The 12,041-nt window shown below is 45.9% G+C and overlaps 1 protein-coding gene across 1 annotated transcript in view; it reads left to right on the top strand.

Moving 5' to 3' along the window:
- Nucleotides 1-11,657, top strand: part of EXTL3 (exostosin like glycosyltransferase 3) — a 47,037-nt gene extending 35,380 nt beyond the window's left edge. Inside the window, exon 6 of the mRNA XM_059926827.1 lies at nt 8,529-11,657. Coding sequence (XP_059782810.1) covers nt 8,529-8,738 — 210 coding nt within the window. The 3' untranslated portion in view covers nt 8,739-11,657. The remainder of the gene's footprint in view (nt 1-8,528) is intronic.
- The last annotated feature ends 384 nt before the right edge of the window (nt 11,658-12,041 follow it).

Here is a 12,041-nt window from a genome sequence, read left to right as displayed (position 1 = left end):
GCCCGCGAGCCACAGCTACTAAGCCCACGTGCCACAACTACTGAAGCCCGCGCGCCTAGAGCCTGTGCTCTGCAACGAGAGAAGCCACTGCAATGAGAAGCTCGCGCACCGCAACGAAGAGTAGCCCCTGCTCACCGCAACTAGAGCAGCAATGAACACCCAACACAGCCAAAAATAAATAAATTAATTAATTAATTAAAGAGAGAGAGACATGGAGGTTGTAAGGAGAAGGTGTAACATAAAACCAGGAAGGGAAGAGTAGAGAGAAAGTGGGAGGGGCGGTCTTGAAAAATATGAGAATTTCCAGAATTTATTGAAAACCTGAATACTACAGCAAACATCACGCTGAATCGTGAAAGTTTAGAAGATCCCCAATGAAGTCAGTAGTAAGATAAGGTTACCCACTAAATAAATGGAGATAGAGACCACATCCACATTCATATCATCAGGATAGCAGTTCTCCCCAAATCTAAAATGTCAGTGTAACTCTAATCAGAATCCTATTAGGGTACTTTATTTGGTTTAATTTGGCTCGGAGTGAAACTTGACACACAGATCCTCAAACTTGTATCAAAAGGCAAAGGACCAGAATAGCCAAGACACCAGTGAAGAGGATGTGGATTTGCCTTGTCAGAAATCATGACATGGTAATAAAATACATAACTAGGACAAGGTGATATTGGCACAGGGGTTGACAGATAAATCAGTGGTACAAAGCAGAGCCCAGACACAGACCCACGCCTGTGCGGAAACTTGCTACATGATAAAGGTGGCATCTACAAATGAATGTTGGGATAATTGGTTTTCTGTATGAAACAGAAATACATGTCATCATACCATACACAAAGTAAATTCCAGATGGGTTAATCAACCAAATGTGAATGCAAGCTTTAAAACTTCTAACAAAAAGTACAGAAGTATTTTTGTGATCATAGACCAAGAGAGATGAAAAGTGCAAAATATAGAGGAAAAGATTGATTGGTTTGAATATATTAAAATTCAAACCTTTGTTCAGCAAACCTCTATGTCCACAGACTGGGACATTTACAATGCTGATAAATGACAAAGAATTAATACTCAGAAAAAATTTCCAAATGAGAAAAAAAGACTACTCAATTGATTCATTTAGTTTGTAGAAAAGTACTTCAATGAAGTAGAAACCTAGATGACTAATGACTAGATGACTAATAAACATGCTCAACTTCTGTAATAATCAGGGAAATGTAAGTTAAAACAATGGGGTGTAGTTTATACACATCAAATGGGCAAAAATGAAAGTGATAGTACCAGGTGTTAGTAAGGATGTGTTAAAATTGCAGATACTATACAGAGCTGGTGGGTGTATACATTGGGATATCTGTTTTGAAGAAAGTTTGATTTTATCAAGTATAATTAAAGGTCATGTTCCCCATGACCTAGCAGGAGAGGAAAGGAAGGAGGGAGGGTGGCACAAGGACTAACTCTATTTGTATTGTTTTGTTTCTTAAAAAAAAAAAAGGAAGAAAAATATATATGTAATCTGAAACAAATAGGGCAAAGTGTCAATATTTGACACAACTGGTGGGTTTGCTTGTTTGTTATATTCTTCCCCTTTTTTAAGCATAGCATTTCATTTGTGTATTTTAAACTAGTAGCATGTGTTTCATACATATATAGTCATATATGATTCTTTAAATACATACTGTCTTTAAACAAATACCCGTGGAATAAAAATGATACTGAAAATAAGGTGTAACATTTTAAATACCCATCTATTGTATATGTACCGACATAATCCCAGCCTGCTTCTTCCTTCCATAGATAATTGCTATCCTGAGTTTTGTTTTAAAAATCCCCTTCCCCTCCTCCCTTAAAAAAAATGCTTTTATCATATACGTATTCATCGCTAAATGATTGGCACTTTTAAACTTTATGTAAATGAAGTCAAACTATAAGCATTCCTCTGCATTTAGCTTTTAAAAAACTCAATCTGTGCGCTTAGTCAGTGTTGATGCTTGTAACTATAGTTTATTCATGTTCATTGTCCCAAAGTCTTACAGATGCTCTCCCCCATACTCTTCTAAAAGTTCTAGGTTTTGCCCTGTTGTATTTAAATCATTAATCCTTGTGGAAGTGATTTTTGTGTATAATGTGAGATAGGGTCCCAATTTCATTTTTGTCTCCTAAGCAGTTTTCATTGCACACTTAGTTCATCCATACCCAGTGATCTGCAGTGCTGGTCTGTCATTGTTCAAATGTCTGTGTGTACATGGATCTATTTAAGGATTCTTTTATTCTGGTCTGTTGGTCCAGTTTGTTCATGTGCCAAAATCACATTAATTGTCATATCTTTAGAAATATTTTTTTGTCTCTGCTAAGACAAATCCCCTCTAACTTAATCCTGTATTTCAAGAGTGTCTTGCCTATTCTTGGCCCTTTCTCCTCCCACATAAATTTTGGAATCATTAGCTTGTCAAGACAGACACAGACACACACAGAGTTGGGATTTTGATAGGAATTGAATCTGTAGGTGAAATGGGAAAAATTGATATCTTTTTAAAATTATCGAATATTATATAATCCCCAGGTTATAAAGTTCCACAATAATTTTACAATAGAGGTCTCTGAACATCTTTTGTTAGACTTATTTCTAGGTATTCTGTATATTTTGTTGATATTTTAAATGGTATTTTCCAAAAGTTACATTTTCTTTCATTGTTATAGAACTATTTGTTTCTTATATCTAGGAAACTTGCTGAAACTCCATTTAAAAATTTTTGTTGATTGATATGGGTTTTCTGTGTTGACCGTCATATATCTCTCATGCAAAGAACTGTTTTGTTTTTTCCTTTCCAATCCTCATAAGCCATTTTATTTTATTTTTTATCGTAGCCAGGACCTCTAGTACAGTATTGAATAGAAATGGTGATGATGGGCATCTTGGTTTTATTCCTGATTTTAAAGGGATGCTTCAGATAGTGTGCTATTAGGTGTGATGCTTGCTTTACATTTCAGCTTATTGAAGTTTCTTCCTATTCCTTATTAGCTAAGGATCTTTATTATGAATGATTCTTTAATGTTATTGAGTGCATTTCCTATTATCCATTGATACAGTCGTGTGTTTTATCTTTAATCTCTTGTGTTGACATTCATGCTTTCTTTGGATAAACACATTTGGTCACAGTTCTTTTTATAAATAATTTTCTGGATTTGGTTTTCCAGTATTTTGTTTGGATTACTTGAATTTGTGTTCATGAGTAAGTGAGCCTATGATTTTCCTTTCTAGTATTATTTTTTTTTTTTTAAATTTATTTATTTATTTATTTTTGATTGCATTGGGTCTTCGTTGCTGTGCGCGGGCTTTCCCTAGTTGCGGTGAGCGGGGGCTACTCTTCATTGCGGTGCGCAGGCTTCTCATTGTGGTTGCTTCTCTTGTTGTGGAGCATGGTCTCTAGGTGCACGAGCTTCAGTAGTTGTGGCACACGGGCTCAGTAGTTGTGGCTCGTGGCCTCTAGAGCACAGACTCAGTAGTTGTGGTGCACGGGCTTCATTGCTCTGTGGCATGTGGGATCTTCCCGGACCAGGGATCAAACCTGTGTCCCCTGCATTGGCAGGCGAATTCTTAACCACTGCGCCACCAGGGAAGTTCCTTTCTAGTATTATTTATTTCTGGTTTCGGTACGAAAATTGTAATTAGTCTCATTATATGAGTTTGGGGCAAGTTCCCCTTTTTTTCGATTTTATGGAAGAGTTTGTGCACAATTGGGATTGTGTTTTCTAGGAGGCTTGGTGGAACTCAACCTTTGACATCTTTTGGGGCTTTGCATGTCTTTTGTGAGAGGGTACTAAACTATAGATTCAGTTTCTTTAATGATTATAGAAATTTTCAGGTTGCTTGTTTCTTCATTTTTTATTTTTTTCAAACTTTTAAGTTGTAAAATATAATCCTCATATAGAAAAAGGCATAAAATTTAAGTACACAGCTTAATTATTATAAAACAACCCATTAAACATGGGGTGTCAGGACCCCAGAAGCTCCTGCATGCCCCTTCCCAATCTCAACCTCCTTCCTCAGCCCCAGTTTTAATCACTGTTGTGGGTTGAATTGTGTCTACCCCCGCCCCCGCAAAAAAAAAAAGATATGTTTGAGTCCTAACCCCAGTACTTGTGTATGTAATCTTAACTGTAAATAGGGTCTTTGCAAACATAGTCAAGTTGAAATGAAGTCAAACTGGAGTAGGGTGAGCCCTTAATCGTATGGCTGGTGTCCTGCTACGAGAGGTGGAGGAGAGACCCAGAGGCGCACACACAGGGAGTGTGACGTGAGGCAGAGATGCGAGTGGTGTGTGAGCCAAGGAACCCCAGAGAGCACGGCGTAGAACCGATTCCTCCTGGGCCCCTCACAGAGCAGCACAGGGCCCTGCCAACACCTCGATTTCTGACTTCCAGCTTCCAGAACTCAGGACCACTGCGAGCTTGAACCGAAGGGGACAGAGACAGGGCGAACTGAAGGAAGGAACTCCTGGGATTCTACCAGCAGGAAGTGGGCTGGTAGAGCTAGTTGGCTGAGAATGTGTTGCTCGCTTCCGGTGATGGGAAGAATGGCTCAGAGGCTGGTGGGGCTGCTGCGGTCACTAAGGGCCCAGAGGCAGGACCACACCCCCTTGGCTCCGGAGGGCGGGGCCGCCTCCTGAGGGCTGCTGCCCCCCCCCAGTCAGGAGGACAGAGAGGGTTGCTCTTGTGCCTGGAAACCTAATGGGACTTGCCCTGCTGGGGTTTGGACTTGTTCGGGATGCATGGCCTCTTTTTCTTTCCTGTCTCTCTCTTTTGAAATGGAATGTCTATCTTATGCCTGTCCCACCATTGCATTTTTGAGACAGATAATTGTCCTCTAGGTTTCACATGTCCACAGATAGACAGGAATTTTATCCCAGGATGGACCGTATCCAGAGTCTTAACCATATCCAATTTAGACGATTGAGAAGAGATTTGGGACTTTCTGAGTTGATTGTATTTGGATGAGATTTTGGACTTAGTGTTGATCCTGGCTGGAATGGGTTAAGAGTTTTAAGAGATGCTGGGATGAATGTATTTTGCATAGAGGAAGGACAAAATTTTTGAGGCCAGAGGGCAGGCTGTTTATTGTGACCCGCCAAAAGATATGTTTAAATCCTAACCCCTGTTAATGTGTGAATGTGACTTTATTTGGCAATAGGGTCTTTGCAGATATAATCAAGTTGAGATGAAGTCATAGTAGAGTACAGTGGGCCCTCAGTCCATTATGACTGATGTCCTTGTAAGAAGAGACCCAGAGGCACAGACACTTGAGGGGAGAGTGCTGTGTGATGATGGAGCATTGTCTACAAGCCAGGGAAGGCCGAGGACTGCGGCAGGGCCAGGCACTAAGGGAAGGGCATGGAACAGGTGGTTCCCTACAGCCTTCAGAGAGAGGATGCCCAGCTGACACCTTGATTTCAGACTTCCAGCCTCCAGAGCTGTGAGAGAGTAAATTTCTGGTTTTTAAAGCCACTGAATTTGTGGTAGTTTGTTACAGCAGCCCTAGGAGATGAATACAGTTACTGTCATGTCTTTAATGGTATTCACTTCATTGTTGTTTTTCTTTACACTTTGATCACCTAAGTATGCATCGCTAAACACTATGGCTTACCTTTAAAACAAACTCTTTATATTAAAATAGAAGGTACGAAGACAGTGCAGAATTCCCATATACCCCCGTATAGTTTTCCCCTATTATTAACATCTTACATTAGTATGGTACATTTGTCCCGATTAATGGATCCATATTGATACATTTTATATTACCAGGGTTTATCCTTTATTCAGATTTCCTTAATTTTTGCTGAGTCTTTTTTTTTTTTTTTTAAACTAGAATGATCAGGTAGCAAAATAACATAGAATACAACACAAAGCCATATGAGAGAAAGCTGTGCCCTCAAGCCTGGGGTTGGGAACTCTTATTCCCCATATTCTTGGAACACATTCCATGATTCTCTGGGGCGGAAAGGCTGGCTGGAGCTCGAGGATCTCCCTGCTGACTGCCTAACTGGTCCACGTGGGCCCAGGGCACAGGCGACACACGTGGAATGAAGCCAGACAAGTTACACCTGCTCCCCGATGAGCCGATAGAAAAGGAGCGCCCCCCACAAAGGCCCTACACCTGGCAGGGATCGCTGGACCAGGGAGAGCTCAGAGGTTTAGTTCCTCTGTGGCTGAGACACATAAAAAGCCTAGACCAGACTACGGGCAAATTCTCACTAGCTGGAGAGGTGGGGGAGCGAGACTGCCTCCAAGCCGGTGTTTGGTCTTCGGTAAACAAGGATAAATACAAAACATGTTCCTCAGGTGGGCTCGAGCAGAACTGGGCACAACAGGTAAAAGATTCCAAAGCGCCAGTTAGTGCCCGGCACAGAAGGACACAGAGGGGAGGGTGTCGGGGTGGGGCGTGCTCCGCCGTAGTCTCTGCTGCGCTCTGCTGCCCTGGCCCCGTCTCTGCACTTCCTGCTTTCCGCATCTGCCCTCACTTCCCCGGCCTAATCCTCCCAGCCTGGAGCGATGGAGTGGAAACCCCGGAGGCCGCGGAGGCTCTCTGCCGGGGCTGAGCGCCTGCGGCAGGGGGCGGGCAGGGCAGAGCGTGTGCTGGGCCCCGGAGGCTGGGGCGAGGCTCAGAGCGGGAAGGAGTGCCCAGCTGCCAGAATGATGGCTGTCTTCTGCTCCAGGATCAGTTTTGAACTTCATATAAATGGAATCATACAGTATCTCTTTCCATGTCTCTTAATCTTGCTTTCATATTTCTTTAAAGCTTTTTTTCAATATTTTCCATTCTGGGTAATAATTTTAGTATACTTTTCGTCACTCATTTTCTCTTCACCCATCCATTGAGTATCTGATTTAATTCAATATACTTCCCCCCCCCCCAGTTTTATTGAGATGTAATTGACACGCAGCACTGTATAAGTTTAAGGTGTACAACATAACGATTTGTTACAAACCATCGTGAGGTGATGACCACAATAAGATTAATATACTTTTCAATTCTATTGTCCTATTTGGTTCTTTCTTTTTTTTTTAATTTTTTTTTTTTAGCAGTGCCATGCGGCATATGGGATCTTAGTCCCCCGACCAGGGATTGAACCCGCGCCTCTTGCATGGGAAGTGCAGAGTCTTAACCACTGGGCTGCCAAGGAAGTCCTTATTTGGTTCTTTTTCATATCCACAAGGATTTTTTTTGATAGTCCCTTGTTTCTTCCATCAAACCTTGAGTAATCTTTCAAAATTTTATTGTAGGTATGATACACATTTATTGTTACCATCCCTATCTGATATTTCTGCTGTTTTGCAGTGTTTTGGGGTCTGGTTCTATTGTTTCTTTCTGCAGAGTCTCCTTCATGTGACTCATCCCCTTTTTTGTGATTTTCGATTGTGAGGTCATATTCTTTGGGGTTTTACTTACAGCACTTCTTTGAGGCCTGAATCTGAGAGGATTTGTACTTGCTTCTTCTATGTGCCTTGGCTCACTACCTACTTGAGACCTATTTAAGCTAAATTAGCATGTTGGGGCTTTTCAGGACACACAGGTGGCATAAATTCAGCCTCAGCTGTGTGAGGGCCGGCTTGTGGTTATCAGTTTCTCAGAGGGGATGTTTCCTCCTCCACTTAGAGCTCAGACTGAGAAGGAAATGTTGCTTCACCACCTCTCTCTGCAGGGCTGCCTCCTGCCCTTGTGGCCTTCCACTGGGTCCCAGGGTTTCAAAAAGTCTCCAATCTGATTTCCTGACTGTGGGCACTCCAGCCTCATGAAAACCCAAGCTCGTGGCTGTCTTGCTGGATTCAGGCCTTTTCATTACTTTGGCTTCTGAGGACTTCATTTCTTTCATTATAAGCTCAGCCTATATATTTAAAGAGACGGTTTCTGTATTTCATCCTGCCTTTTCAGGGGTTCTGTGCTCAGGGGGTTTTATGTTATTTAATCTGCCATGTTGTTGATAGTGAAGCTGTTGTATTATTCTTCATACTTTTCTAATTGCTTGGAATTTCATCATAATAATAACCACTAAACTATATAATATGACCACTTTTCCATGTCTTTAAATATAACTTTCTTAAGCATCTTTTTTAATGGACATGTAGTATTTTATAATTATTTATCTATCCCCTTTTGATGGGTAGTTTTCCAGTAGTTTGCTATTAAAAACGCTGATGAAATGAACAACTTTATACCTACATCTTGCTGTGCAATCAAGATAAATAGTAGAAGTAGTGTTACTGAGATAAGCACCACTGAACACCTCAAGGCTTTTGATATCGGTTACGTATAGGCCGTTTGGAAAGCGTGTCCTTAATAATAATGTAGATCCATCCGTGGCAGGAAGAGAGCCCTGGGCTCTGGCTCCCGACTTGCTCTGTGAGTGAGTGTAGCCATCGACTCGGTGTCGTCACTGTGGAAAAGGAGGCATCGGTTGGTTAAGCTCCAGGGTCTCTGTCTCAGCACCCGTGGTTCTCACTCTGTGCTCTTTCTTCCCCGCTCCCAGGTGACGTCACGGTGGACTTTCCGATGCCCAGGATGCCCTCAGGCTCTGTCACACGACGATTCCCACTTTCACGAGCGGCACAAGTGTATCAACTTCTTTGTCAAGGTGTACGGCTATATGCCCCTGCTGTACACACAGTTCCGCGTGGACTCTGTGCTCTTCAAGACCCGCCTGCCCCACGACAAGACCAAGTGCTTCAAGTTCATCTAGGGGCGTTGCGCGTACGGGAGAGGATGAGCAGAGTGAGGGAGGCAGCTCCTGAGGCCCCTAGACACGGAAGGACCTCAGGGATGCCCGCCGGGCGGGTGGCCCAGACCCTCTGCTGGGAGAGCCGGCAGGGAGAGTGGCAGGGACAGAGCTGCCTTGCTCTTGAAATCAGCCACACTGGCCGGAGCCCTGGTCCCAGGACACCAGGGCTCCCTACACAGGGCACTGGTGATAGCTTACACTGAGGGCCACAGGGACTCTGGAGAGCCACTCACGCAGCTCAGAAGCCCAGGGCAGCTGGTTTGTGGTTTTTAATTCACTAACAACTACTATTATTATTTAAAAAGAAAGTTTCAGATTTGCCATTCGAGGTTTATTTATATCCATGTGTATATATATACACATACGTGTGTGTGTACGTACATGTGCGTGTATATGTATATACGCACACTCACACACATATACATATATATATATATTTGAGGGGGAGTTTGGCATTTCTGCCCGTCTCACAAAGTGAGGGACGCACCTCGGTGGTCTGTATTTTGGTGGAGATGGATCCTGGCCTGGTATCTGGCTCATCTTTACAGATCATCTCCGTCCTCCCCAGGGGCATCTATCTGTGTGCAGAAACAGCAAAGGGCTGGGCGTGGCCCTGTTACAGGGCCTTGCCCAAGATAAGACCTGTTGCCAGCCAGGGCTCTGTAGCTCGAGGTGGGGGGATCTGCACCTTTGGGGGCAGTGGAGCCTCCCTGCGCAGGACTTGGTGGGTTTGAGGACTCCCCGCTGGGTCGTGCTGTCTGGGTACTCGGCCCAGCTCTCTCCCTACCCCCTGTTTGAGAGAGAAGACTGAGGAAGGACCGAGACCTGCAGACAGACCCCCAAATGGCTCTTTTTGTTCGGCCCTCCTTTGAAAGACATGTTGTGCTTTGGCTACAGACTTCCCTGCGGGCTCTCTCACGTCCGAGAACAGAAGCCTGGGGGGCTGCACTTCAGGTGTGGTCCGCGTGGTTGCAGGTCGGCTTACTCTCTCTGCCGCAGAGCAAGCGAGTACCCTTCCATCCCCACCCGGCTGGCCGGGGAGTCTCAGCAAGGCACCTGCCTTGGGATAATTCCTTGGTGAAATTCACCTTCCCCGACCCCTGTCTGGACCCACATCCTATAGTTATTGGATCCCTCACGCCGGGTTAGTTCCGGGACCCCCTGAGGTTTGGTATGTGTCAGAATGTTGGGAGGATTGGATTTGTTAAGTTAAGCTCAAATCCAGCCTGCAATTTAATAGGCATTCACACCCCACATTACCACGTTCCACTCTGGGTTTAAATTTCTATGTCCTGGGCTGAAATAGAAGTAAGCTAATTTTTTTTTTTTTTTTTTTGGTGGTGGCAGCAGTAGGGGAACCAAAGAGGGCGTTCGTGGCTGTTGGCAGGGATTTAGCCCGTGGCCTCTACCGTATTTCTGGTCCCCACTTTCCTCCAGTGAAGTCGAATCTAGGAGGTTCCCCACAACTGACTGAACAAAGGCTCAGCTTTGTCCTGGGCACGTACATGCCTTAAGCCAGCTCCGTCTTCCCCTGACCTTGACGTCCTGTGCTCCTGTGTCCAGGGGGCACATCCTCTTCTGACCTGCCTGCCCCAGATGGGTTCTCTTCAAGTATCATTTTGAAGCCGGGCTCTGTCCTGTGGGTAACACCCACCTGTAGGGCCGCTTGACCTAAGGGACTCTCCCCGTCAGTGGACAGGACCAGGGCTCCGTCCTCCGGACATTCCCGCTGGCATCTTCCTGTGGTTCCCCTGCTGAGGCAGCTACCTAGGAAATGGAGCTCTGCTGGCTCAGCAGCCCAGCGAAGGGGTCCAGACCCCCTGCTTCCTAACTTTCTAACTCCCCCTTCTTTGACCTTGGACTTTATTCTTTTTAGCAGTAGCCTTCTTCCCTCTGGGAAGCCAAAGAGTGTGGTGTTTTGAGCTATAAATGTGGCTGCTATTTTTATCTTGTCTCTTTTAATGTGAGGAACTCCTAGACTGCCTCTGAGCGGGCCTGGTGAGAAAGGAGCTGTGTCAGGATCCCCCGCACTGGAGCCAGAGCGCGGGGTCCCTGAGCGCTGGCGGCAGATCCAGAGCCGCTGGTACTCTGAGGCTGTGTGGATGATGTCACAGGGCACTGTGGGGGGGGGGGTGGTGATGTCCGAGCACAGACGAGGGTGGCACTGTTTGGACCTGAACAGGACACTGGCCTGAAGGACTCCAGACAGCAGTCTCTGATGGACACTGGCCACGTTCGTAAAGGACACTCCTCGTGGTGAGAGGGAGGGCGGTTAGAGCTTTTGGAGGCTTGGTTAGTTCTCCTGGAGAATGGCCGCTGCTTCTTGCAAGGCGGATTAGCTAGAGGCCCAGGTCCAGGCTTCGAACGCCTTTGATGCCGATCGGTCACCTTGGGAAGCCCAGATGTCACCTGCACCACCTGATTGACTCACCTGGAGCACGGGACAGCCCTGCAGATGCACGTGGGCTTCCTCGGCTGTCCTGAGAACCCCCGTTGCCGTCTTTGCTCCCAGGGCCTGGCGTGTCTTTGCTCTCCAGCTGGCCGGTTTGAGAGGCCCCCACATGAGGGGGAGCCCCCAAGGTGCTCATCAGGCCTTTCTGGGCTTTTGCACCTGTGCTGTGTCCTCTGCCTGTGTGGCCTGCACCTCAAGCCAGGGCCCGGGCGCTGGGCGTGCAGGAGTGGTCCAGGAGCGGTCCCCTCAGGAGCGGCCTGCCTGCGTGTGTGCTCGGGGAGCTTCTGTTCGCAGTGCTGGTGTTTGAAGGGGGAAGCTCTCTGATACTCATGCCATGTCCATCCACCCCACCCCTTTTCCAGTCATGAGCACAATTGGTCTTACGTTGGATTTTTGTAAAAAAAATAAAATGGAGACTTTAACTCATGCAGCTTGGAAGTCTTTTGTGGTTTTCCTCTGCAGGACGCTCGAGTGGCCTGAGGGAAGGTGCCTGCCTGCTTCCAGGAGCCACCCGTGCACGGCCAGCGGGCGCCTCCCAGCACGACTGTAGGCTGTGATTTGGTCCTGGGGCAGCCTGCGTGCCTGAGCCCGGCTGATGCTGCCAGCGTGCATGGACACGGGCAGCCTTGTGTGCGTCCGTCTCTGCGATTAGTCATTTGATGACGTAGAGAGGAACGTAGGTGTCACCGAACTGGTTTGAGCGGAATGTGGGATGGCATGTGGCACGTGTTGGCCACCTTTACTTTTTCACGGTAACTTTTCAGCGTGTGTGGTGTGGTGCCGGGGAGCTCAAGTGTACGTGTTCCCAGCCC

The sequence above is a fragment of the Balaenoptera ricei genome, chromosome 6 (genome assembly GCF_028023285.1).
Source record: "Balaenoptera ricei isolate mBalRic1 chromosome 6, mBalRic1.hap2, whole genome shotgun sequence".
Taxonomy (NCBI): Eukaryota; Metazoa; Chordata; class Mammalia; order Artiodactyla; family Balaenopteridae; genus Balaenoptera; species Balaenoptera ricei.
The sequence above is the reverse complement of the archived record's forward strand: the minus strand, read 5'-3'. Positions and strand labels throughout refer to the sequence as shown.